The sequence below is a fragment of the Canis aureus genome, chromosome 9, assembly GCF_053574225.1.
Source record: "Canis aureus isolate CA01 chromosome 9, VMU_Caureus_v.1.0, whole genome shotgun sequence".
NCBI lineage: Eukaryota > Metazoa > Chordata > Mammalia > Carnivora > Canidae > Canis > Canis aureus.
In genome coordinates this window covers 13198020-13225932 of record NC_135619.1, presented here as the reverse complement: position 1 = coordinate 13225932, position 27913 = coordinate 13198020, and the positions used below count along the sequence as shown (strand labels likewise).

The following is a 27913-nucleotide window of genomic DNA, read 5'->3' as shown; positions in this document are numbered from 1 at the left end:
GAATATTATTCTATTGTAGATCCATAATTTACATTAAATGTAACTAGAACATAGTCTATATTTTAATTAACAAGTACATTTCTTACCCTGATTATCATTTGTGCCACATCAAAGTCTGAAACATCATCTAAAATTGGTTGGGTATTTTCTGGCCCATAAACAAGGCAGTTAAACAAGGTTTTAGAAAAGAAACCAGGTGAAGGACCACCATGAACCAAAGAAATGGCAAGGATTTTGCCAGCTTCATAGTAAAGATTCTCCTCCAGAGCTGTAAATACAGATTAAAATACATCAAATATAATTCTTTTATTATTATAAATAATTACCAAATATATTGAATATATATACAGTAAATTAAAAATTGCAAAAAACTAAGACTTAGATAAATGTAAAATAATTCATAGAAACTAGAATCATGTATAAAGATCTTACCTAGATTTTTCTGAATACAAAATAACATAATAGAAAAAATGTAAATACAGAAACTCTTTAAAAAAATTATTTATAATCCTATCACCATAATAACCCGTGTGCACACTTTGATATGTATTTCTCAAATGCATATTAGTATCTACACAAATAGTTTGACTCCTGGGTTTTTTTTTTACTTACTATATTGTAAACTTTTTCTATATTATACAAAATTATTCAAATCTACAGTTAATGACCGCATTAAGACTAATTTATAGATGCATTGCAATGTAAATCATCTCCTTATTACTAGCTACCTTGGGTAAGCTGTATTTTCAACCATATGAGACATAATATTATAATCAGTATTTACCTCCATATTGTTATTTATAAATCTTTTATTATTCGATGAGTATAGGTTCCTACCTATGTTATTAATAATTCAAAGGATACAAACATTTTTAAGGTTGTTGATAAATAGGGCTAAATTATTTTCCAAAATGGCACAAATTTACTCCCAAGAGTATATGTAGTCATACCATGTTTTCATAGCTTTCAATATTTTTTAAATTATCATTTAAAATGTTTTAGCTACTAAGCAAAAGAAGTCAGAGAAAGACACATACCATATAATTTCACACATTATGTGGAATTTAAGAAACAGAACAGATAAGCAAAGGGAAAAAAAATGAGACACACACACACACTAATCAAGGCACAGACTCTTAAATTATAGAGAACAAACTGATGGTTACCAGAGGGGAGAGGGGTATGAGAGGTAGGAGGAGTAGGAGCATAGGTGAAATAGCTGATGGGGATTGAGGAGAGCACAGGGTAATGCACGAAGTGTTGCATTACCATAATGTACATCGGAAACTAACACAACATGGTATGTTAACTAATTGAATTAAAATAAAAACTTAATAAAATGTTTTAGCTACTTTGATAAATCAAAAAGATATCATGTAAATTTTCTTTTATTTTTCTTAATATTGTTCAGAGCAAATTATTAATATTATCAATACATGAACTAATAATAAAAACTCAACAATAACCTATATGCTACATAGCAGTCACATTTTACAGATACAGAAACTGAGTTCCAAAGAGACTCTGTAATTAAAGATATAATGTACAAAACTGAATTTAGATTTTGTGAATTTATGCACTCATCCACTATACCAAAACTGTTTTGAGTCAACATTACTGATTATTTGGAGTGATCTTTTTATTAAGGGATTTTAGAATTAAACTGTGTACTATACATAGTATAGTACAAATAATATAGAAGGTTTAAAAATAAACCTTGGTAGTTTCTCAATTATTTTAATGATGCTTCAGGCAATAGTAAGGAAGTTCTAGGGAATATACAGGAGAAAATTCAAATGCAATGAAAGAAGTCTTCACACTCTTTCAAATTTCCTATTATAGCAAAAGTGATATAAAAGCTCCTAAAAAAGAATTGCTAGAATTAATCATTCTTCTGAAATGCATGTTTTAATTCTTCACCAGAAGGCAGAAAAGTATCACATGCATAAATGTGCATGAAAAATTCCTGAAAGCAAAAGTATATTTAAAAATGTGTTACATGTGGACCAGAAAATTATGTGATAAAAGTCCTAGGCTGTGAAGAAATATCCTATCTGCAACTTCCAAAGAAGTGAACAAAAAGGGCTCAAATAATCATCCATTCCATTTGGCCACTCTATTCAAATGCAATTAGAATGAATATAAAGTACATTTTTAAAGAAGTTACACTCAATTATAAATTCATTCCAAGGAGGATACAGCTAAAAGAAATTAAGCATATTCTTAAACAGAAAATGTTTCACTACAAAATTTACTTTAAAAATTTACTTTAAAAAATACCACTCCCTCTTCTCCACTTTTCTGTGATTCAATCAGTAGCTTACTAACAAAGCGAACTATACATTTTGACCACAGGAATTGAATATTAATTCTAACCAGCTACCTCTTTCACACGGTAATATTCAGTACATACAATAATAAATAAAATTACCTCGAGAATTTAGAGACAAGTTCTTTGACAAGGAACCTTCAAACACTGGTGAATTCTCAAGATGTTGCATTAAGAGACATAGGAATTCTTGCTTTGATCCAGGATGCTCTCTTCCAAAATTATCATTTTCATTGACATATGCTACTTCAATTGTATGTGAAGGATTAAAGTTTTGATTTCTGAATCCATCTAAGGCACTATTCCAGATATTGGCTTTATTAATCCATAATCTTTTAGTTTTTTTTTTTATTTGAAATCCTAATTCCATTATAATTGTTGAAATATCTCTTCTATATTTGCTGCCTTGCCTATAAAACATGAATTTAAAACATAGAGGTTAAGTATTCCACGTACTTTACATGACACAGCAGTAGTTCAGCCAATAAAAAATAGAAAAATTAAGAAGAAAATTCTTCCCCAACTCCAACCCAAAATCAGACAATAGCTGCCACCAGAACCAAAAAGTTATTTGACTTAATTCTGAATTTTTGACTCCTTCCCCAATTTCCTACCAATTAAAATCTAATGTCATAAATGATTCATGAGAATGTTGATAGATTATATCAAATTTGATCAATTCAGTGGATTCAGATATAAAAGAAGCTCAGAATCTCACACTCCTGGCCAATGGCTATAACAATCAGTTACTTACAGGCATTTGAAGTTTACTAGAGCCTTTAGAAATAGAACAAATGTCACCTCTGCTTACTCTATGTGAGAACCACAGTTTTAAGATTTCACAATGTATTTCTAATTATAAATTTAGTTTTAACAGTAGAGTTAATATTATAAACACAATTCACAACCGTTTAAATAGTACTTTTTAGCCTATAGCAGTAATTCACAAAGTTTAGTTCCAAACCAACAGCAGCATATGGAAACTTGTTAGAAATGCAAATTCCCCCCCAAGACTTTCTTTTTAAGTAATATCTACACACCCACTGTGGGGCTCAAACCTACAACCCTGAGATCAAGAGTTTCGTTTCGTACTCTCCACTGACTGAGCCAGCTAGGTGCCCCCGAAATGCAAATTCTTGAGCCACAATGCAATTCTTGAGGTTCTCAGAATCAGAACCTCTGAGCATGAGGCCTAGCAATCTGTACTTATCAATACTTCCTGGCAATTGCATGGACCAAATCAATTGCTCTCGGCCTCAATTTTTCTATCTGTAACTGAAATTAATGTACTCAAAATAATCTTGTTTGGAACAATGTCTATGGATCATCTTTCCACAGCAAGTATAAATCCTTCTCATGATTAAACATTACAATGCTCCAATGTAGACCAGGCTTTGCTTTTTCTTTCTTCACACACCCCTATTCATTAATCCAGGTTGCAGGAAAACCAAAGTCTTCTGGAAGTAAGACAATTCTTCAGAAATATGCCTTCATGTAGCAGGTTGATTCCTTGCTCCTGCCTGGAATAGAAATGCTGATGCTATTCTTTTAAAATATGATGTTAAAGCATGGAACAAGGAATCAAACTTTCCTGGTATAACATGTTTAGAAACCTACATACTAAAATTTTTTAAACTAATGTGAACATCCTTCTTGATACTAAAAATATTATAAAAACTTCTGTAACAAGTTTTCAGTTAACAAGTGGTATCTTAAGTAGCAATTCTTCACTTTTTTTAATAGTACTTCATATTCCACTTCTATCTATCTATAAATCTAGTTATCAAATATCACAGAAATTCTCTTTATCTTCTAAGTTTTAACTTGATACTATTTTTTTAAAAAGATTTTATTTATTTGAGAGAGTGAGCCCTCATGCATATGAAGGGTGGGCCAAGGTGGGAGGTAGGGAGATGGGGAGAGACAGAGAGAGAGAGGGAGAGAATCTCAAGCAGACTCCTTCCTGACCATGGAGACCCATGCAGGGCTAGATCTCAGGACCCTGATCATGACCTGAGCCAAAATCAAGAGTCAGACAGAGATGTGAACAACTGAGCCACCCAGGCGCCACTAACTTGATACCTTTTTTTTTTTACTTGATACTATTTTTAACAAAAAAGTAGTTCATCATGCTTAGCTACTAATGTTAGTTTTGCCTAATTTTTCTATAAACACCTTTGCAAAGCCACACATACTTAAAAATCTTAACTTCAGCTGAGTAAATACCTGATACTAAGTTCTAATTCTAGTCTTATTTAAATGTTTATGAATGATTTTGAAAATTACTTATTTTGCTTTGGGTGCAGTGGCACATGCCTGTAGTCCCAGCTACTTAGGAGGCTGCGGCATGAGGATGGCTTGAGCACAGGAGTTCTGGGCTGTAGTGTGCAATGGCAACTGGGTGTCTGCACTAAGCGTAGCATCAGTATGGTGACCTTCCAGAAGCTGGGTACCACCAAGTTGCCTAAGGATGGAATGAATCAGCCCAGGTAGGAAAATATTTAGGCATTAATACAATAATACTTGTAAGTATACCTTAAACTTTCTAAATAGGTAATACTTAGACCTCTGACACTGACAGCAAATATATCAAGCAAATGACAATTTTTTTTAAAAATCGTTATATTAAATACAATTCCTTCCTTTGAACCAAGTTACATGGTATACTTGATATATTTTAAACTACCTTGAAAATGATCTATATTTTTTACATCATGATTCAGTATACAAAATAAATTTTATATACATTCTATGTGTAATGCAATCTTATAATTCTATTCTATCCTATTTTGTTTTCTTTTTTTAATGCTGGTTGCATTGACTTCATGACCAAACATTGGTCCTGCAGTTTAAAAAACATTTGTCCAGAATATTAAGATCAATATTCTAAGTGTGTATATATCCACTTCCTATTGTAATTTTCTCAAAACAGAGCTTTATAGGGGTATCTGGCTGGCTCAGTTAATAGAGCATGTGATACCTGATCTTGGGGTAATGAGTTCAAGGCCTATACTGGACAAGGAGCTTACTTTAAAAAAAAACAGAGTTTTATATTTTTCTTCTATTCAAAATACATACAATACATACCTCAGCAGATCTTTATGCTGGGCTCCAGGTGACTGTCTGGGTAATTTAGGTGATGATTCTTCCAACAAACAATCAGTTATTCCCACATTATTAGTGTTGGGTAATGAATGCTTTTTGGCTTTTTGGAAATCCTCTGTAGATTTAAAACCCAATGTTAGCATTACAGAGATACAGAAGAAATTTTTAAATAATACACAATTGAAAAAATCTTTATTCACAATTACAAAATATTACCTGAATTGTAGAGGATACCTCTACATTCCAAACACTCCCAGTTTTGTTCCCATGACCGTAATGAGGAACAAGCTAAATGTGTTCCACTAGAACCACAACACTGACAGCGCTTTATTTCCCATTTGCTGAGGACATAAAGAGAAGCAGATATTTACATTTTGGTATTAACTTGGTCTAATTCCAACCACTAGCACTGCCACAGGCTACACTGTCCATCTCACATAAAATCAACCCTTCAACCAAAGGAGGGGAAACAGATTACCTGCTTTGCACTATATTTTTTTCTTAAAGTATTTTTTTTCTATTTCACTTATTATGTTTGTAACCTCCTCTTCTAAATACTCATTAACTTAAAATACCTTAATATCAACATGTACATGTACATACACAGGAATATATACACCAGAAAGAATATAATTAAGAAAGAAAAAAATTTCTTTTATTATCTAGAAATTACTAGCTCACAGGGAATTTGCTATATAAATGCATCCAACATTGAAGAAGCATCAGAAAATATATTATCTTACCTAAAATATTACTTTTCATATTCAATGTGAGGAATTGTTTTCTACAAATGCTTGTTTAGAAATCCAGTATTGCTTAGCTCAACAATATCCAGACTTATGATCTTGCCCATATTTAGAGTCTTTTGTTTCCTTCCATCCCACCTCCAAGTTTCCCCACTGAATTGTGATATATGCCAGTCCACACTCACATTTTCTGTATAGGTGTAGGTGTGGGTGTGGGTTGTGGTGTGGGGCCTATTTTTTATTTGGTTATAAGTATTCCTTCTATGAATAAATAATGGATATACTCCCTAGGTGTGTGGATATATAGGTGATAAGAGAGGTAGTTGGGGGATGCTTGAGTGGCTCAGTTGGTTAAGCATCCAACTCTTGATTTGAGGCTCAGGTCATGATCTCAGGGTCATGAGACAGAACCCTGTGTCAGGCTCCATGCTGGGTGTGGAGCCTGCTTAAGATTTTCTCTCTCCCTCTCCCTCAAGCTCCCTGCCTCCATGTATTCACATATATCCTCTCTCTCAAAAAAAAAAAAAAAAAGAAAGAAAGAAAAAGAAAAAGAAAAGGAAGAAGGAAAAAGAGGTATTTGGATACTCTTCACTCCATAAGATGTTAAGTGAATCTTTCTGTGTGGATATGGGTATGTAGGTATATGTCTTCTCTGTGTGTCTCTCCCACTTTCCCAAAGAGTTCTGCCAAATAATGGAGAGAAAGATGAAAGATACAGCTAACATTAGTGCTTACTATACGCCAGGCCCAGTTCTCAGCCTTTACACAAAAAGTTTAATCCTCATAATTTTAAGTGATAGGAAAAGTCCTTATTATCCTTAATTTTAAAGGAGAAGAGATCAAGGCACAGAGGGGTAAATGACTTGTCCAATTAAGTTCACAGTGCTAGTTAAGTCTCATAGTGAGGCTTCCAACCTAGTTTAGTTGGCTTGAGACCCATGCTCCTAACCACTACACCATGGTGCCTCTCAGCAAAACCATCTTCCTATCACTAGAATGAGAGAGTGAGATTACAAAAACACCCCCAAACATTCAGATTGCAGGTATTAGGTCCCAGAAGAAAAGACAAAGGATAGCAATTTCAAATAGCCGTCAGAAAGAGAAAGGGAGTTTGGTAACTACTGACTGGGCGACCAGTGATATATAAGCAAATATGTAGGTTAACTAAAATAGCCCAAAATAAATTTAGAAAATATCAATATTAATGAATATATTGCTTCTTAGAAATCTAGAGATCTCTGCTCTTAAATAATTTTTAGTCTAATGACAAAAACAAACTCAAATAATGTAAATTACATTGTAACATGCACATAAAAGAAAAAGCCCAGTTCAGAACGGGAAATCAGGGATATGGTAGTGGTAAGAGCTGCTTACGGAAAATTTTCTTTTTTTTTTTTTCGGAAAATTTTCAAAGCTGGCAGCTGAGTCTTTGCAAATAAGATAGCTTACCCAGCCAAATCACCTTCCATGAGAAATAAGGCTCCCAATATTCTGCTTTGCACTTAAGTTTCAGCTTGCCATGTATGATTGTGTAACTGGGATTACAAATTTATTGAAACATCCTCCATAAATTCAACAAAACAGTGCCATCCAATAGAAATATAATGCAAGTCATTTAACGAATTTAAGCTTTTCTAGCAACTTGATTTAAGAAGGTAAAAGAAATAGGTGAAATGAATTTCAACATTTCCAAAATATCATTTTGCTTGACATGTAATCAATATAAAAAGTTATTAACATGATACTCTAAGTTCTTTTTGTCTTACTGCTAGGAGTTGAACTGTGTGTCCCCTCCAAATTCATGTTAAAGTCCTAAAACCCACTACACCTCATTATGTGACTATATTTGGAGCTAGGACCTTTAAAAGAGATAATTAAGATAAATTAAGAGGTCATATGGGTGGGCCCTAATTTAATATGACTGGTGTCCTTATTGGAAAAGAAGATTAGGACCTGGCAGAGGGATAATCATGTGAGGACATAGCAGGGAATCAACCATGTGCAAGCCAAGGAGAGAGGCTTCAGAAGAAATAAAATTTGCCAATACCTCTACTTCTAGGATTGTTAGAAAACAAATTTCTGTTGTTACGGCAGCTTTAGTAAATTAAGAAAATGGGTCTTCACTGTGTATTTCACACTTGCAACACCTCTCAATTTGGAATAGCCCCATTTCAAGTATTCAACAGCCACATGTGCCTATCATATAAGGCAGTGCAGCTCTAGAAAATGAAGCCTCATGAAAATACACCACATAAATCAGTTACAACCATGCTGACAGCAATAATTTCTCTGTAAACAGATGTAAACATGCATTTAATAAATATATTTCCTCTCAAGCTAAAACTTCAAACATCCTAAAAGCAAAACCACACTTTATTAACTAGAAAGCTACTTCTTCAACTGATGGTTTAAATAAGGACAGTAAGCACAATTGGGACTTCCCATTATACCTATCAGGTTCGTTATAGTCTCGCCCTTCTTTGCAACGACATCTTCGGACATCACAATGCTCATAGTGCTGCAGAAGTTCTTGATAAGCATTTTCCTCTAATTCCCAAGATGCATCTCTGTAAATGAAGATATAAAATATACTTTCAACTAAAATGTTACATAAAAGGATTAGTAATGAAATCTAAAAACAAAAACTTTTCACATACTTAGGAATAAGGATAAACCTATTTCTTTTCAGGATTAATCATTCTCTTCAAGATATAAATCTGTCAGTGTCATTTTATCCTGCAGTTGATTATTTCCACAGTGAATTTTCAAATGTTAAATGAAAAATTAGAAATGTTCTAAAATTTATATTTTTCCCAATATTTCACTTCTAATTTTTAAATTTCAAGTTTAGTAACATTATTTCAGATTCCTCATCTTTAAGTATTAAAGAAAATCCCTGTTATATATTTTAAACCATATCTTGATTCTTTTAGATAATTTATACATACCATTTAAAAGTCTATTATGCTAGTATCTAAGTCAATTAATTACTATTGTACAAAAAAAAATTACTATTGTACACACCTGAGGATTTATTAAGAGACTACAAATCAACTAATGAGATACTGAAGTCACAGTCCCTGCTCTCAAGAATTAGCAATCTGGGAAGGAGAAGGAGGCAGTGGTAGAGGCAGCTTTATATTTCCCCATTTAAGATGACTACTTGTCCATGATCACTTAATCAAAACATAAACAATTATTTCCATTGTTATTAAAATCTTACATTTAAATTATCTTTTTGTCAAAAGGCTAAATGGTTACTTACTTTTCAGGAATATGAATTCCCATTCTCAACATCTCTTTCTGAAATATATCACTATTATTGCATATTGTGCACCTAAAGAAAAACACTCCTGCATTTATTGCTTGAACCTATAGTGGAAAAGAGAAAACCTATTGTTAATAATTTAACAGGGGGGCAGCCCTGGTGGCACAGGGGTTTAGTGCCGCCTGCAGCCCGGGGTTTGATCCTGGGGACCCTGGATCGAGTCCCATGTCAGGCTCCCTGCATGGAGCCTGCTTCTCCCTGTGCCTCTGCCCCTCTCTCTCTGTGTCTCTATAAATAAATAAAATCTTTAAAAAAATAATAATAATAATTTAACAAGGTATCAGGTTATAGATTATAATAGCTAACAGAACATGTGCTACTTTTCACTTTATTATGAAAACACTTTCTATGCTAGTTCTCAGGCTTTGATAAATGAAGTTATTCTGCTAAAATTCTGAGATCTTTTTTCCTAATCACCAAAAAATTAAGTTAATGAATTGACGGTTCTTAGTTTTACATCTATCTCATATTTTTTTCTCAACCTTTGCTATCCAATGTCATTTCGGTCCCCACATATCATGTTGTCCATCACTTACTGATTAAAACAGTAAAAATATTGACTTACTTCACCTAGGAAGGATGTTTAAATACATGTTATTATAAAATATCCTTGGTTCTGTTTTTAACTCAATCTCTAAGCTAGTGTTCTTCCTAAAAGGGGAAAAGCTTTAAGCTATTCTCACTGCTTCTGTAAATAGAAACACAGAACCAGCAGGCAGAGGGTACTCTCAGGGACAGAAAACTACAAACCTACTAGAAAGAGTAGCCAATCCTCCCCCCCAGAAAACTAGTACCACACATTCATTTAACAACTATTTAACCCCTGCTGTATAGGTAGCAAACATTATGCTATGTACCAAAAATAGAAACAAATAACTTAGATTGGAATGATGAGATACAACACTTTGTAAAAGTGTGTGTGCATTTCAAGTATAAACATGGAAGTCTAAGAGCCTTGACAAAAATGTCACAAGAATGGTGAGGTCAAAGCTAAGTTTGGAAGAGGAAACAAAGATTTGCTAGGAAATAGAACAAAAGGCATTATAAGGATAGGGAATTGCACGTATCAAGTCTCCATGGTAAGAGAAAGGACAATATGATTAGGGAACTAATTAATAATATGTTTAGGATTACATGATAAGAATTGCATTGCATGTCTAATTCTGTAATGAGGTTATGAATTAGGGAAATCAAAGCCAGCACTGTATATAAAAAGTTAATACAGAATAAGGTATGCAGGGAAAAAAGCCAGTTAGTGGGCTCCTTCAAAAGTCTAGATATTTATTTATTTTTTTTGAAAGCATCTAAAGTTAAGTCGCAGAGGTTAGCAATAAAAAAAAGACACAATAACTATTAGGTAGACTTGACAGACTTAGGGAATGATTTATAAATGATAAAGAAAACAGAAGAACTGAGGTTCAAAAACACTAGTAGCAGGGCACCTGGTTGGCTTGGTCAGAAGAGCATGTAACTCTCGGTCTCAGAGTCATAGGTTTGAGCCCCAGTGGCTTAAACAAAAATTTAAAAAAACACACAAAAACAAAAACAAAAACAACCCACTAGTAGCAAGTGGGACACATACACAGAGTGTGGGAGGGAAACAAATCACTGAAATCTCTGAACCTAAAGGCCTTCAGGAGCCAACTGTACACTGCTATCAATACCTTAGTATTAGCTATGACACAAGGAAATGGATAGTATGGAGGGGGAAAAAAAACAAAAAACATAGGAGATAAGGAAGATAGAACATGACCACTGGGATGATGGAGAAATCCAAACTGACCAAGTATAGTGGCAATTCTCTACATACAGAGTGAAAAGTTTCCATCAATTTTAAGATATTAATCTGCACTCTTCTTTTACAAAATCTGAAAGCATATTGCATTTATAGTGGTCACAAATGACGAAATATGCTTAATTACATACAATTCTCATTCTCTTGCATAGGACTGTTCTTCCTTTAATGAAGTTCAGAGAATTAAAAATTTTTCTTCAGGTATTTGTTATTTAATAGGATAGACTTCATTTACTACTTCAGTTAAGACTTGTGACAGAATGGAAAAGGCGCTGTAGCTCCTTTATAGAATATGACTCGAGAATTAGTTCTTACTGGTCTCTAATGAAGGAACAACTGCATGTTCCTATTTATTTCATAAACAAGTGCTCCTGTTGCTGTGATTTTTTTATTTGCATAAAGTAGACCTACGTTTTTGTAAGTATTATTACTGACTTTTTATTTTATTTTTCTGTATTATTGACTTTTTAATGACAGGATTAGAAATTTTGTATTTTCAGTGCTCACAAAAAGCCCTATGGAAAATAGAGTCAAGTTTGAGAACCTCTCTGTGTTTTGTTACTAAAAACTGAAGCAGTTTTTTTTTCCTTTTTCTTATATATTGATTGGGGCAGATCTTAACTGTTTTCACTCATTCATTCATTCATTCATTCATTTATGATAGACAGAGAGAGAGAGAGAGGCGGAGACACAGGCAGAGGGAGAAGCAGGCTCCATGCACCGGGAGCCCGACGTGGGATTCGATCCCAGGTCTCCAGGATCGTGCCCTGGGCCAAAGGCAGGTGCCAAACCGCTGCGCCACCCAGGGATCCCTCTTAACTGTTTTTGAAAAATAACATACTCTTCCCAAAATTAACAAGATGACACAAATACAAACTCGTAAGATAAATTTCCTTTGTAAAATTCTCAGTTTAAACTTATTAGGTAAAGATAAATTTTCATGATATTTATGAACTACACTCCCTGGATCCTTTTTACAAAACACTTCTTTATAAGAACTAACAGAAAAACAAACAAACAAAAAGAACTAACAGAATTTATAAAATTTACCCGACAAAATAGGCTCCATCCTGCCACCTTTAATGGCATAATCCTAAATATAAAAAAGTTCAAGGCTCATGCAAAAAAATATACTCAAGTAGTTTTCTTTACCCAAACTAGTTTATTAATAAAACAAATAAAAACTGGGCAGCCCAGCTGGCTCCGCAGTTTAGCACCGCCTTCAGCCCAGGGCCTAATCCTGGAGACCCAGGATCCAGTCCCGTGTCGGGCTCTCTCATGGAGCCTGCTTCTCCTCTGCCTGTGTCTCTACCTGTCTTTCTCTCTGTGTCTCTCATAAATAAATGAAATCTTTAAAAACAAACAAACAAACAAACAAACCTGATTTATCAATCTTCACACAGAACTGCAGATGAAGGCCTGGTTTTAAAACAAAATGCACCATATGTAAGGGCTTTGGTTCTGTGGTCTTTAACTAGGATTGTCATATTTCTTCCAATATACTAGATGCAAAGCCTGGAAGTCAAAGCTTTGACATTCTTACAGATCACCTACAATAATCCTAACTTATTTAAAAATTGCAAACATCTCCATTGGGCAATAGTCATCATTATCTCCTACCTTTTGTTATATTTTCAGCACTTCCCCCTGCCCCACTGTATGCGCTGACATGTAACTTTCTAATTCTGGTTTTTAAAATGCATAAGTTATTTCTTCTCCTTGATTTCATTTACTTACATACATTTCTGACCATCTGAATATTTACATTCTTTATAAAAATATATCATCAAAATAAAGAGATGGCTTAAGGTTGCTTCAGTGTTCAAGTTTGTTTTTAAAATTTTTTTTAGCTTTTCTTCAATTGTCCTAAATCTGGATAGCCTCATTTTATAAATACATGGGACTACCATCAAGTCCATATTAGATACTGATGGTCTCAACAGTAAAGCATGTAAATCTCTCCTGAAACCAGGGGTGTAAGTACTGTTGCTAGTTTTGAAAATTGTACTTTCCCAATAGAAATCTCTTGTGAAAGTTCTGTGGGACACCGGGCAGGTGAAGAAAGCTTAACTTTGTTGCTCTGTCAGTGGGTTAAAAATCTTTCAATCTTCCCTGTGGAAGATTAAACACTGTGTTTTTTGTTTTTTTTTTAAAAGGGTGCCAATCTGCCTTTGGCTCAGGTTGTGATCCCTGCAGGGAGCTTGCTTCTCCCTCTGCCTATATCTCTGCCTCTCTCAGTGCCTCTCATGAATAAATACATAAAATCTTAACAAAAAACGCACACTGTGATGTGTCGCCCACTGCTAAAGTCAGCATACAGTGTGACTTTATAGACAGAAGTCTTGTAATATTTCCTGCAATTCACTGGGCACCATCTGTCTGTATGTCTTCACAGAAAATCGGCACTCACGAGGACAAAGTACAGAATAAGTATAGGAAAGTTATTTTGTGCAGTTTCAGTTCATTAAAGCTTTTTTATTTTAAGGCACAGTTTCTCTCAGATACAGCTTTAAAAAAGGACGTGATTGTGCTTAATCACTAAAAGGAAAGAAAATCAGTTAAAAGACTATTAAACTATACTTATAGAAATATGAGAAAATAAGAAAAATAAATCATTTAAAGCAAACTCGAGAGACTAGACAGTGGGAAAAGCTTTGGGATATTTCACTGCCTATTTTTTACAGACAATGCATGATGCTTTCCTTTCCATCTTTAGATCCTAGATGTTGGCTTCGCAGAGTAGAAAATTTTTAGGGAAGACAAAGACAAAGCCAAGAGTACCATGAAATTCTGAAGTTCTTCCTCTGCCCATTGACAGGCACCATGATGCAGTCAACAGTTTTTAAAGAGCTAAAACTTATTTCTTTTCTTCATATAAGTAGTGTTTCACCAAGAGCTTTGAAACAAACAAACAAACAAAAAGCAAGCCACAAGGGTGCCTGGGTGGCTCAGTAGGTTAAGTCAACTCTTGACTTTGGCTCAGGCCATGATCTCAGGGTCCTGGTACTGAGCCTCATGTCAAGAGGTGGAGTCTGCTCCAGGATTCTCTCTCTCCATCTTCCTTTGCCCCTCCCCCTGCTCACACATGCAGAAAGAAAGAAAGAAAGAAAGAAAGAAAGAAAGAAAGAAAGAAAGAAAGAAAGAAAGAAAGAAGAAAGAAAGAACAGAAAAGAAAAAAGAAAAGAAAAAAGAAAAGGAAGGAAGGAAGGAAGGAAGGAAGGAAGGAAGGAAGGACGGACGGACTTCAAAAAAATACAAGCAGTACAATTCCACTGAGACCCCTTGTCATTTTCTGTGTCTTGAGTCCTTGGAGTTTGGGTGGTAGAGGATCAACAAATCCAATATTGTCTATAAAAATTATGAATAGTGCTAAAATTAAAATGTGGTCCTCGGGCTTGAAAAAGATGATTTCTTTGGTTAATGTCAACGTCAATCTGGAGAACTCAACTGCTGCCTTTCTTTGAGTGAAGGGATTTGGGATATGGATTTGATCTTCTCAGGAGCCTTTGAGTTAGATTATTTTCCATTTCATTGACCTCTGATTCTATTTTAACCAGTTTTTCTTTTGAATCTCAAATTCTCCTTGAAGAATCTCCTTACTCTATTCTGGCGTTCGGGCGTACCAATAGAGCTTGAGTGTAGGCAGCAGCAAAAGAACCCATACTCAACTTCTGTGCATCATTCATTCTATCCACATGTAGGGTCCATGAGGTGCTGAATATTCTCTGTTTCTACATAGTGATCAGGACAGCTTAGAAGATTTTTAAATTCAAAGGCAGACGACAACCACTCCTGATGAAACTGCAGGTGGTTTATTAGGATAAACTACAATTTTGAAAGTATATCTAAGTATTAGGTTGAGTGACCACTACTCAAGAAGTTGCTACTTCACTACTCAAGAAGAATTATTGTCTATTGTTTGACTCACATACTTTTGACTATTATTACTTTTAAGACTTTCTTGAAATACAAGAGGATTTATAATATCTCCTAACTCTAAAAAATACTTTTGTGGATAACCTGTAATCAATAATAACATTAAAAAAATAATAACTTTTTTTACTAAACAATAATAAAAGCCAAGCTCCAAAAAAAGGTCAAATTTAATTAATCCTTTGTTATTTGGCATTCTATTAACTGTAACTCTCAGTTGGCACTTTCATGCATGTATACTATTATATTTGATGCTATCAATAAGCAAGATCTTAAAATATTCATGAATCTTCTGAATCAAAATAAATATTAAATTGCTTAATATTACGTGTTTCATGATGTTTACTTAAAAACTTGTCATTGAGGGCATCTGGGTGCCTCAGTTGGCTAAGTGTCTGTGTTTAGTCCAGGTCATGATCCTGGGGTCCTGGAGTCAAACCCTACATTGCGCTCCCTGCTCAGCAGGGCGTCTGTTTCTCTTTCTCCCCCTGCCTCCCCACAACGCATGCACTCTCTCTCTCAAATAAAATCTTAAAAAAAACTCAAACTGGTCATTGAGTTTCACATACAAGGTGGCTTTCAAAGAGTCCTTTAAATCATTAAACGGTCATCAGTCTCTGTCAAGAAGCTGTGATAAAGTGTATACCAGAGTTTTTTTTTTTTCTTTCAAAGGCCTCAACATTTAAATATATTAGCTTACAGTTAAATTATCATTTCACATGTCTTGGTTTTTAAGCTTAAAATGTAAATAAACTTGGGGATTAAATCTGTTTTAATCATGTGAAATACAAACAAAATCCTTAGGTTAAAACAACAAAATCTTTTAAGTGGGTAGTACTCTAAAGTATTTATTAAAGTATTAGTTGTACAGTTCAATACAGTAAACTTTTTACATAAAATATGCTTTAATAAAGCTGTTTTTAAGTTATAAGTAGAGATAAAGTAACTGTCAAATCTTTACAATTTAAAATTCAAAGCAGGGGTGCCTGGCTAGCTTGGTCAGAGGAGTATGTGACTCTTGATCTTGGGGTCATGAGTTCGAGCCTCACACTCGGTGTAGAGACTATATAAATAAATAAGTAAATAAACTCTAATAAAAAATGTTAAAATAAAATAAAATTTAAATCAGCAAGGAACAAATTTTATATCAGAAAAGGCTTACAAAATTACTTACCTGTAAACAGTCTCTATGAAACCAAGCATTCTTACAACAAGGACTTCGTAATATACTGTAAGATGGAATAGGCTCAATAAATTCCAAGCAAATGGTACATGGCATGGAGTCTCTATAATTATTAGATGTAATTATTTGAACAGGTCGATGTTTCCAACAAAATGACCTAAAAGTGTAAATCATTTAGAAACATCTAATAAGTTACAAAGTATGAGGATAGAACTGCAATTCACATTTATAAGAGGAAATTCATTTGTATTTCTCTCATAATTAACCTACAACAGACTGGAACTTTGGCACTGTAAATCAGTCTCATAATCTCTGACCAAGGAGAGTAGGACTTTCAGAAACTCCTAGAATTCCAATAACTAGTATTATGTTGAGAACCCTATGTAATATTGTTAGCAACAGCATTATACTCAACAATGTACAAAATTAAAGGACCTTAAAAATAAATATTTTAATCATGTAGTATATAAAATGCAAATAAAAATTTATTCCTAACCCATTAAATTTATTTCCATTTGTATTTTCTAAACTGTGGTTTTGTACATGCTAACAATCCATTAAACAGGTCAAGAACACAAAGACTAAAAGAAATAGAACACTTGTAATATCAAATACTAAAATTCGACGCTGGGGTGGCTCAGTGGTTTAGCGCCTGCCTTTGGCCCAGGGCGTGATCCTTGAGTCCCAGGATCGAGTCTTGCATCAGGCTCCCTGCATGGAGCTTGCTTCTCCCTCTGCCTGTGTCTTTGCCTCTCTCTCTCTCTTTGTCTCTCATAAATAAATAAAATATTTAAAAAATACTAAAATTCATAAATCTTGGATGTTTAAAGCTGGATTCATGAAGTAAATACTGTCAGGGGCACTTCGGGCCTTGGGGTGATTTATTTTTTGGACTCCTCCAAATTTAAATGCTGTCAATTTACTCAATGAGAAATACATATGGCCCGGCCCTGTGGAAAAAGTGGACCATAAATCTGAAGAGTGATATAAAAATCTAAACTTATGTAAGGTGGAAATTTTTACAAAACATGAATATTCATATAATATGAATAAAGTTTCATATTATATCCTAGAGCGGAAAATTGAAGGTGAATATTAATTGTTAAGTCCATTGAAGACTGGCAATTCCCAAGACTTTGCAGATAGAAATGACTCCATAAAGGAAGAAGTGAGCAATTTTAAACATATATATAAAACAACATATATGTAGCATGTATGTGTAAACTCAGTGTAGCTCTGAAGAGAAATTTTACAAAGGATTTAGATCATTGGGCTATCCATGTCCATTTTCCCCTTTTCCTTAACATTCATCTTTCATATTCAACAATTAACTTACGCAAAATTGCCAGTAAATTGGAAAATACATTCTCTCTGAAGTCCACAGGGGAAATGATAACTTCGTTTACATCGGGGTGCAACACATCCAATTGAAGCACCAGTTTTCTTGCAAATACTGCATTTCTAGAAGAAAATATGAAAACAGAGGTCATAACATACAAAATCTGAGTAATATAATATGACCAAGGTATAAATATTTATTTATACCAGGAATATAAATATTCCTGTGGGGAGTCAGAAAATTATTTCATCATACTACAGCTATGATGATGGCTTATTAAAACAATTTCTGAAAAAAAAAAATGTTCTACCTAGAAACAGTCTAAAGACACTAAAGATTCATTCCTGTAACAATTTCTGATAAAAGAGTCATCTCTAATCTAACATGTGGATGGGACAGAGAAGCTTCTTTTCCTTTCTACCTAGCTGAAATATTTTCAACTAAAGGGTTTGTATAAATACAATGGCTATACATTAAAGTTCAAATCTCAATAAAAAAACACAAATAGGAAATATTCATCAAGAAGAATAGCAAAACAATATAAAAAAACAATCTGTGAAAAAAATTGGCTAGGATCACCCTATCCTAACCAAATGAAAGTGTTAAGATACCCATAATAGGTTACATAGTAACACCTGCCCCCCCACCCCACCCCAATCCCCTGCAAAAGATATGTTCAAGTCCTAATTCTTGGTACCTATGCATGTGACCTTATTTAGAAATAGGGTCTTTGTTTCTGTTTTTAAAGATTTCTTTTAGAGAGAGTTCATAATTAGGGTCTTTGTTTCTGTTTTTAAAGATTTCTTTTAGAGAGAGTTCATAATAAGAACACAAAGACTATTAGATGATTCAATCATTACTAAAATACAGAGTGGAATCTAAAACATCTTAGAACTCTTGAGATAGCCATTTTAAAATGGTTACTCATACAATCTTATGCTGGCCCATGGAGTACCACTAGGTCGTTGGAGATAACTTTGCCAACCTGTGGCTCTTTCAGTAAACTCGCATATGAAACTCTAGCTTAATGTCACAGATGAAAAGAACTTCTTCAGGATCAAGATATTCTCAAAGGTTCACAACGGGAAAGCCTGGGTGGCACAGTTGAGTGTCTACCTCTTGGTTTTCAGATCTCAGAGTTGTGGGATCAAGCCCTGAGTTGGGCTCCACGCTTAGTGCAGCATGCTTGATATTCTCTCTCTCTCCCCCCCCACCTTCTGCTGTGCTCTGTCTCTCTCTCTAAAATAAATAAATATTAAAGAAGAAAAAAAAGGTTCGTAATATATTCAGAGAAAATTCAAATGTTTTTAAAAGCCACTTATTTCCAAACTACAAGGAGACCTTTTTTTTTTTTTTAAAGATTTTATTTATTTACTAATGACAGATACAGAGAGAGAAGCCGAGACACAGGCAGAGGGAGAAGCAGGCTCCGTGCAGGGAGCCCGATGTGGGACTCAATCCCGGGTCTCCAGGATCACGCCCTGGGCCGAAGGCAGGTGCGCAACCGCTGAGCCACCCAGGGATCCCCCTACAAGGAGACCTTTTGAAGTCATCTTTCACAAGCTCACTATCATCAGGAGGTTGAAGAATTTTGATACAAATACTCTCACACCGTCCTAAGAAAAATGCCACTGATAACCTTTCTCCCAAGGTTTTCTCTTGCATCCCAGAGACTCTATCTTACCATCTAATCTCCAGTATCCTCAACATCTTCAAAACTAATTGCCTTCATTTTTTTTTTGCATCAACTAAAAAAAGATCTCTAAATGCTTGCTTCCCTTACAGAATTTCTTGAATAAAACTATCCTTATTTTCCCATCCTCCTTAATTTTCATCCAGACTTGACAAGGGTTGGGAATAGAATATGGAAAAAGGCAAGAGACAATCACAACATTGTTTCAGTTCTCTGTTGCAGGTTGTAGGTCACAATTTTGCCTTTATACTTTTCAAAATCTGGTTCTTTGAGCCTAATGACATCTACACCCTCTGTAGGATGTAACTTCTTCCACCTCCAGACTTTGGCACTTTTCTCTGTATCTTAATTCTTGTTACCATTGTAAATAACCCCTACATTGATGAGACAACCTTTCTTTGATTTCAACTATAATGTGTCAATGTCCTTCATCTCTACTCCAGAGTAACAATGAATCCTCTTATCACCATTATCAGTTCCAGTTATCATTCTCTGGACAGAATTCTCTATACTTCTAACTTTCTCATTTTTTTTTAACCTTCTCATTTTCTAACTCTTATTACTTCTACTCAGACCAGATAGAACCCTGCAATCCTTTTCTTGCATTTAATACAATAGGTATCATACCATAGATTCACAAACTATAACGGAATGAAAAAAGGGTTAAAGTTTAGAATACTTATTTTGGAGAACATGAGAAGGCAATGAACAAAGGTACATAGTATCACAGGATGGTCACAAGAGGTGGAGATATCATAAATTACTGGTCTGCATAACTGTTTAATTTCCACCTCAACCCACTATGCCAACTCAGCAACCGAGGCATAAAAATAAAAAGTAAACATCTGGGTTGACTCAGGGTTAAAGGTTTGAAGAACAGCAGAGTGAAGTCAGGAATAAAATAAATAGAATCAGCATTGTCATACGTATTATTCAGGGTTGGTTAACCTTGCTTTTATTTGCAAATTTTCAAAAAGTTCTTCTAAAATTTATCTTATTTGACAGAAATAAGCATTTAAACATAAAAGTCTTATAAATTTCCAATGGGGAAACTGGTGGAAAAAACATTCCCTAGTATGATGACACTTTTCATATTTAGTGTAATGAGTAAAACAATCTACTTACCAGTTTAGAAGCCCTGTTCACTTCTTTCCTGATGTCTTCTATTAGAAAACCATAAACTCCTTCTTCTTCTTTACCTCTCTGCCAAATTCCACTTGACATCAACTGTAAATATATTTTCAATTAGAAAACAGATTCTAAGAAACTAGCTTGAAATACATATATATGTAAAATCTGTGAATGTATAAAAATACATATATTGCATGAATATATAATATATATACACACATATGTAATGTTCCAATAAAAAAAATGGACGTAACTTGAATTTCAAGGACCTCTTATAGTTATTTTTCATGGTCAAAGTAAGATGCTAATCACATTCTTTGATTTGGAAGACACTATACATTAACACTATACATTTAACCAAACAGGTTCTAAAAGTATTCCAGGAACTAGAAGAAAAAATACAAGGCAAAAAACACCTGTAATGAAGCTTTAGAAAAAAAGTAGTAAATACTAAAAGGTATAAATGTAGTAACAGTACAGTAAATATTATGGAAATAATTCAGTTCATCAGTGACATTTCAGGCTAACTTTAAATCTAGCTTGATTTTGGATCATAAAAGGTGTATTTATAGAAACCTATTGAATCGTGGTTAACATAGAAGTTTGAATTTTAATAAAAATTTTTTAACTTCAGTTTAAAAATGTTAAGGAAATATGAATCAAGAAAACTCATGGAACTGTGAATAAGAAATCCTGGTTTGCAAACCAGGCTCTATGTCCAACTTTCTGAAACTACAGAAAAGTAATTTAATGTCTCTCATCTTAAACACAAAAATAAAAACAGTGGACTAGATTGTCTTTCTAAGCTCTGCCATTCCATTTGTAACATTACTGTACTGTTTATAGTGAAATAGAATCTTATATAAGTGTTGAGCCTAGGGTAGGTATGTTTTGAATTATTATACTCATTAATGAAAAACAATATAAAGGAAATTTTCATCAAATTAAATATATTAAATAATTCAAAAATACTTCAAATTTGTGATTAGAGAAGATTATTGTTATCAATATAATAATATATCCTAGAGAAAACAAAAAATACACATTACTTAAGAATTGGTTATGGAAAAAAAACAATGATTAATAAAATAGCTCTCCTAATTCTACTGCATAAAAAGTAAACTAAACTCTCAGATAAATGAAAAGGTTTTCTTTGGTGATACAAAATTTAAGACTCCCAACTTACAAATAAATTTGGAATGCCAAATTCATGTTCTCTTAAATCTTGGTACAAAGTAATTAGGTTCTTAGATTAGCTAGAAGTCTGTCTAATGCACAGGGCACTTGAGACACAAAACTATAGTCTTAAAGAACCACCAAGAAATATGTTAGATGTTTTCTCGAAGCATCTAGAATTTTAACATGGATGCTGCGGTAGGTATAAAAACAGATCTACAAATTTGTGGATCCTAATTCCTTTCCCCTTGAACATGGGCTAGACTTAATGACTCACTTCTAACAAATAGAATAAAGTAAAAGTGACAGTAGTATGCAACTGTGAAGACTAGGTCATATGGTTCTATCTTGGTGTCTGTCTATCCCTCTCTCCCTCTCTTTCATCACTTGCTCTGGAAGAAGCCAGATAACATGCTGTGAGTACCCTACAGAGCTACCTAGGAAGTAAGGAATAGAGAGGCCTCTTGACAACAGGGTTAATTAAGTACTAAGGGCAGAAGACATGTAAGTGAGGTATCAGAGGTGGATCCTCCAGCCCAAGTCTAGCCTCCATATGACTGAAACCTGAGCCAGAACTACAGTTCAGCCAATACCAGGATCCTGACCCTCAGAAAATGTTTGAGATAATAACTATTTAAGCTGTTAAAATTCAGGATAATTTGTTAAGTAGCAATATGTAACTCAAAGAGTATCGAGAAATATTGTGCTACTACTGACTGCAGCCTTGGCACACCAAGGCAGTGAAGGTGCCATTAATATCTTATGGTATAGATTCAGTAAGTGAAAAGTTGGTAGAAGGAAGGGCAAACAAATGAGACTAATTCTCAGTATGAAATCACTTTTTCTTTCTTCTGAGTGGCCCATATATTCACCTACTTCCTTTTCCACAAATATTTCTTTCTTTATTCAGAACCTTTCTTCCAAGTTCTCTGTGAAATAAAATACTTTCCTTTTACTCCCTGAACCTTCAAAGGACTCTTTTCTGAGATTTATCACTAGCAACAATGGAAACAAGAAAGTGATAAAAAGACAATTCCCTTAAGAGGTTTAATCATTTTTTCCTTTTTTCACTTTGGCCCTAAAAGGTTAGGCAAAAATATATAGATAATGATGACCGGTCTTCCTTCATACATATGAACTAATTTCACAATCTTAGGATTTGATAAATGAAAAACTTTATTTTACATAGAGGCAAAATGAGATCAAGAAAAAGTAAAATGACTTATCCAAATCTCAGAAACCAACCACCAAGATCTAATTGTCTTCTTTAGAAGAATATAAAATTTCCAGGATTTAATTATAAGTTATACTTACCAAACAATAGTAATGTACAGTGATATTCCATTTCTCATTAGTTTTCTTTTCTCCATATTTATTAGGACAGTCATCATTTTTTCGACAAAAAACACAAGCTAACAATGGAAAAAAGTAAATAGATATAAAAAATATTTTTAAATTTTTAAAATAAAACCTATGGAATTGGAGCTTCTCTCAAGTGATGTGTTCCATTCTTTCAGAGACAGCAAATCACATTATATTATTATCAGTAACTTAAAATTTCTAACACCTATTTCTAAAACAATAAACATCATTGTTTTAGATTTTACATTTTAAAGATGAATTTCAGTGTGTAATTAAAATGGCAACTTACAGGGTAATATCACAGAAAATAAGATTAGGAAACTACAAAATTCTCACTGCCCCACTAAAGCAACAATTAAGCTGCCAAAAACTGTCAGAATCAATTCTTCAGAAACTGAAATCTAATTTTAAAACTTATAAAATTAGGAGAATGCTCAATTAAGAAATAGAATGATATATTCTGATGAGCACTTTGTCTCATTTTAACTTACCTGCCTACCATCACCCACTCTCCAGCTGAGCAATGGTCTTAGGTATGATGGCCCATGCCCATGTTCCTGGTTTGGATTGTTCAAGAGGAGGAAAATGAACCTTTCTCTTAAAGAAAAGTGATTGTGTGTTTTGATCTATGTGGTGGAATCCTGAGGGATGGGCTCAGATACTTGCCCTGATTTGCTGGTCTCAGAACTTTCTCCGTCAAAAGCATTTAAGACAAATATACTAGATGAAGCAGCATGGAGTAAAGGGTAAAGACAAGACAAGTAGGTGACAGACCAAAAGACCTAGGAAACAAAGGGCTGGGAAAAAGGAGAAACATAGATAGATAAGGGATTTGAAAAGCTCCCAAAGATACCAGGGAATCTGGAGGACACACATGGTCAAGACTGGATGCATGCTCAGAAAAGACCCCAGAAACACTTAAGTTTTCACCTCTGGCTGATCCTCATATAAGCCAATATGAAAAAAGAAAGGCCCCCAAAAATCAATAACAATTTTAACCTTAAAGAACTAGAAAAATAAAAGCATATTTAGCCAAAAGCTAGCAGAAGGAAAAAATAAAGACTATAGCATAAATGAAATTGAAAACAGAAAAACAATAGAAAATAAAAACCAAAGTTGGTTTTCTGAAAAGATCAACAAAACTAAGAAAACTTTAGCCAGATTGATCTAGAAAAGAAAGAAAATTCAAAACTTAGGCAAAAGCTACAGAAATCAAAATAGTGTTGTAGTGGCATAAGAACAGTGATACAGATCAATGGTGGGGGAGGAGTCCAGGAAAAAAATCTATATATCTATAGACATTAATTTTCAACAAGGATGCCAACCAAGGTCATTCACTGGGGAAAATATAGTCTCTTCATGCAAGGTAATGAAACTGAAACCCTACCTGCCACCATATACAAAAATTAAAACAGATTATAGATGGCGTGCCTGGGTGGTTAAGTCAGTTAAGTGTCTGACTCTTGATTTCTGCTCAGGTTATGATCTTGGGATCCTGGGATCATGCCCCACGTCAAGCTCGTGCTCAGCAGGGGAGTCTGCTTAAGATTCTCTCTGTCCCTCCCCCAGCTTGCATTCTCCTACGTTCTCTCTCAAATCAATCAATCTTTAAGAAAACACATTTTAAAGACCTAAATGTAAGCATCAAAACTAAACTCTTAGGAGAAAATATAGGGGCAAAGCTTTATAACCTTGGATTGGTTTCTTAGCGTTTACATGAAACCCAGAGCAAAGTAAAAATGGGAAAAAAATAGATAAATTGGATTCAAACTAAGCTTTAAACTTTGGTGTATCAAAGGACACTAAAAGTATAAAGACGATCTACAGAATGGGAGTATGTATTTAGAAACCATACACATGTTAAAGGTCTAGTGTCCAGAATGCATAAGAAATTCTTATAACTCAACAAAAGAAATTCTCAAAACTCAAAAACAACAGTCTTATAACTCAACAAGTGTCCAGAATGCATAAGAAATTCTTATAACTCAACAATATGGAGCAGTGATCCAAATAAACATTTTTCCAAAGAAGATACATAAATAGCCAATAAGCATTTTAAAAGATATTTAGCATCATTAATCATCAGGTTAATGCAAATCAAAACCATAATGAGATACCACTTCACATCCATTAGGATGGCTACAATTAAAATGTCAAAAATTAACAAATGTTGGCAAGGATCTGGAAAAATAGGAATCCTTTTACACTGCTGGTGGAAATGTAAAATGGTACAGTGACTTAGGAAAAATAATTTGACAGTTCCTCAAAAACGTGTAACATAGTTACCATATGACCCAACAATTCCACTGTGTAGCATATGACAAAGAACTGAAAATTATGTTCAAACAAGTACTTGTACGCTAATATTAATAATAGCACTGTTCTCAATAGCTGAAAAGGAAAAACAAACCAAATGTCCATTGATGAATGGATAAATTAATGTTATATCCATACAATGGAATATTATTCAGCTATAAAAAGAAATGGAAGTACTGATACATACTACAACATGGATGAGCCTAGAAACATTATGCTAAGTAAAAGAAGGTAAAAGCCAAGTACAAGAGCTCACATACTATATGACTCCATATAAATAGATCACATTATCGAGAATAGGTAAATTCACAGAAGACAGACAAAAAAGCAGATTGGTGGCTTCCAAGGACCAAGGAGAAGGGAAATGAAAAGTGACTGCCTAATGGGTAGTTTCCTCTGAGGATGATGAAAATATCTTAGAACTAGATACTGGTGATGGTTTTACAACATTGTGAATGTACTAAATGCCACGAAATTGTACACTTTAAGATAGTTAAAATGGTGAATTTTATGTTATGTGTATTTTACCACAATAATAATTTTAAAAAGGCAAACTGTAGAGTCAGGGAGATCTGAGTTAAAATCTCAGCACTACATTCTTGCCGTGTAACCTTGGAAAAGTGACAAATATAATTAAAATGTATGACAGCTACATATAACTGAATAAACATTATTTTTCTAACTTATGATATTTACTTGTACAGAAAATTTCTAATAACATACAAATAAAACAATAAGAAAATCACTAGCTGAAGAGAAAAGACTGAGAATCTCAAGGCAGCAAACCAATACAAGATGAAAGGAGCTTGAATCTCTGCATGGAGCAGAAACTCCCCATCTATTCCAACTCCCCTAACCAAACCACACACTGAATAGTAACATAAGGAAGTAATAAACTTTTGTTGTGCTAAACCAGTAAGACCTGGGCATTTACCTATTTAGCAGTTAGTCTTATTTACCTTTAACTAATACATGTAATCAAGAATGGATGTTATACATGAAATGGTATGTTCGTTAACAAGCTACTCACAAAATGATTCCAGGACTGGAAAAAAACGTCATGAGCTAATAATATTTAATGTTGTAAAATACCTCCTCTATATTTGCCCTCCCTCACTACAGGTTAATAAGATAAGCCACAAACGAAAGCCCTTTCGTCAATCTTTCAAAAGATTTCAACTCCTTTTCTTTCTGACCACATCAACTCCAGCAAATTGCCATTTGTTTACTGGACATCTTATACCAGCAGCTCTCATCTTAATTCCTTCATCTCCAGTGCCTATATTTTTAGTTCTAGTTCTGTAGATCGTCTAGTGTACATGCAACTATCAAGGGGAAAAGGAATATAATGAATTAGCTGAGACTACAGAACAGAAGAACAGAAGTACTCATGATGAGCGCTGGATGGAGCTGCATTTGCTATTATGCTGTGGACCAGCAGCTTTTCCATTTGTTCCCTTCCTCCCTTCACCCAGTATATGGAGACACTGGATACAAAATAGACAGGCATGCTTTTTTAAGTAGACTGCTTTTGTTTGTATTTGCACTTAGTTGTTTTTTAATTTTAATATTTAAAATTCAGTAACATTGTTCTGACTTCATTGTATTAAGATCACCTTTTAACTATGGCAAATCATACTGGTTGTATTAAAATAATGATATAAACACATTCATATAAGTAAAAAACTGAGCCAATCTTAGGTAAAATATTAAGTAAATAACAGTAAAGGTAGTGTTTGCAGTCCACAAATATATGAAGGTAGTCCATGAATTACTAAGTTTCAGAACAATTAGCACAGTTGATAGAAGCTGCTAGGTAAAAGCAGAAAAGCAAAGCAGAGGGAGAAGAGCACAAATTTCCTCATCCAGTATGATGGAGAGATGATAAAGAGTTAACAAATAATTCTCTATCAGTGAAGGTTAAGATAGTTTTAAGTGTAATATTTTAATTTGTGAAGGAATAAAAAAATAAATCTTAAAAAGAGGATAGATGAGGGGAGCAGTGGCAGAAGAGTATAAAATAAGAATTTAAATTTCTCACATTCCATGTTAGCAAATTAACATATACTGTACAAACTATAAATGAAGAAATCAACAAAGACAAAGGTCTCTGAATCTATTTGATATTGTTATGAGCACCTTCAGATAAGTTTTCCTTTTCATATTAAGTTTTGTGTTTAAAATGGTCTCACCTGCATTTTTCCTTATGTAAGAAAGTCATACAAAAAGATGAAAAAAAATGTTTATTAAATAAATAATGCTGTTTTATTCAGATACAAAGCATATCTGAAAAATACATATAGAGGATACAAAAAAAATTTGGCAAACTGTCCTCTTACAACAGATTTTTGTTGAAATGAATACACATAATATTATACTTTTGTATACAGATGTATGAACAAAGCATGGATCAAGGAACTCATTCCTACTTTTTGAGTCAGCATTCTTTTTTTTTTTTTTTTTAAAGATTTTATTTA

General features: G+C 33.8%; 1 protein-coding gene across 6 annotated transcripts in view; it reads right to left on the bottom strand.

The window, feature by feature from the left end:
• G2E3 (G2/M-phase specific E3 ubiquitin protein ligase) overlaps window positions 1-27913 on the bottom strand; it is a 54618-nt gene that overhangs the window by 11935 nt on the left and 14770 nt on the right. For all 6 annotated transcript variants that reach the window (XM_077908890.1, XM_077908886.1, XM_077908891.1 and 3 more), the window contains 10 exons: window positions 23073-23170; window positions 20577-20678; window positions 17756-17880; window positions 16411-16576; window positions 9446-9552; window positions 8631-8747; window positions 5651-5775; window positions 5417-5549; window positions 2432-2739; window positions 87-268 (listed from right to left, as the gene is read on the bottom strand). In XM_077908890.1, the coding sequence (XP_077765016.1) occupies window positions 87-268; window positions 2432-2739; window positions 5417-5549; window positions 5651-5775; window positions 8631-8747; window positions 9446-9552; window positions 16411-16576; window positions 17756-17880; window positions 20577-20678; window positions 23073-23170 (1463 nt within the window). The remainder of the gene's footprint in view (window positions 1-86; window positions 269-2431; window positions 2740-5416; window positions 5550-5650; window positions 5776-8630; window positions 8748-9445; window positions 9553-16410; window positions 16577-17755; window positions 17881-20576; window positions 20679-23072; window positions 23171-27913) is intronic.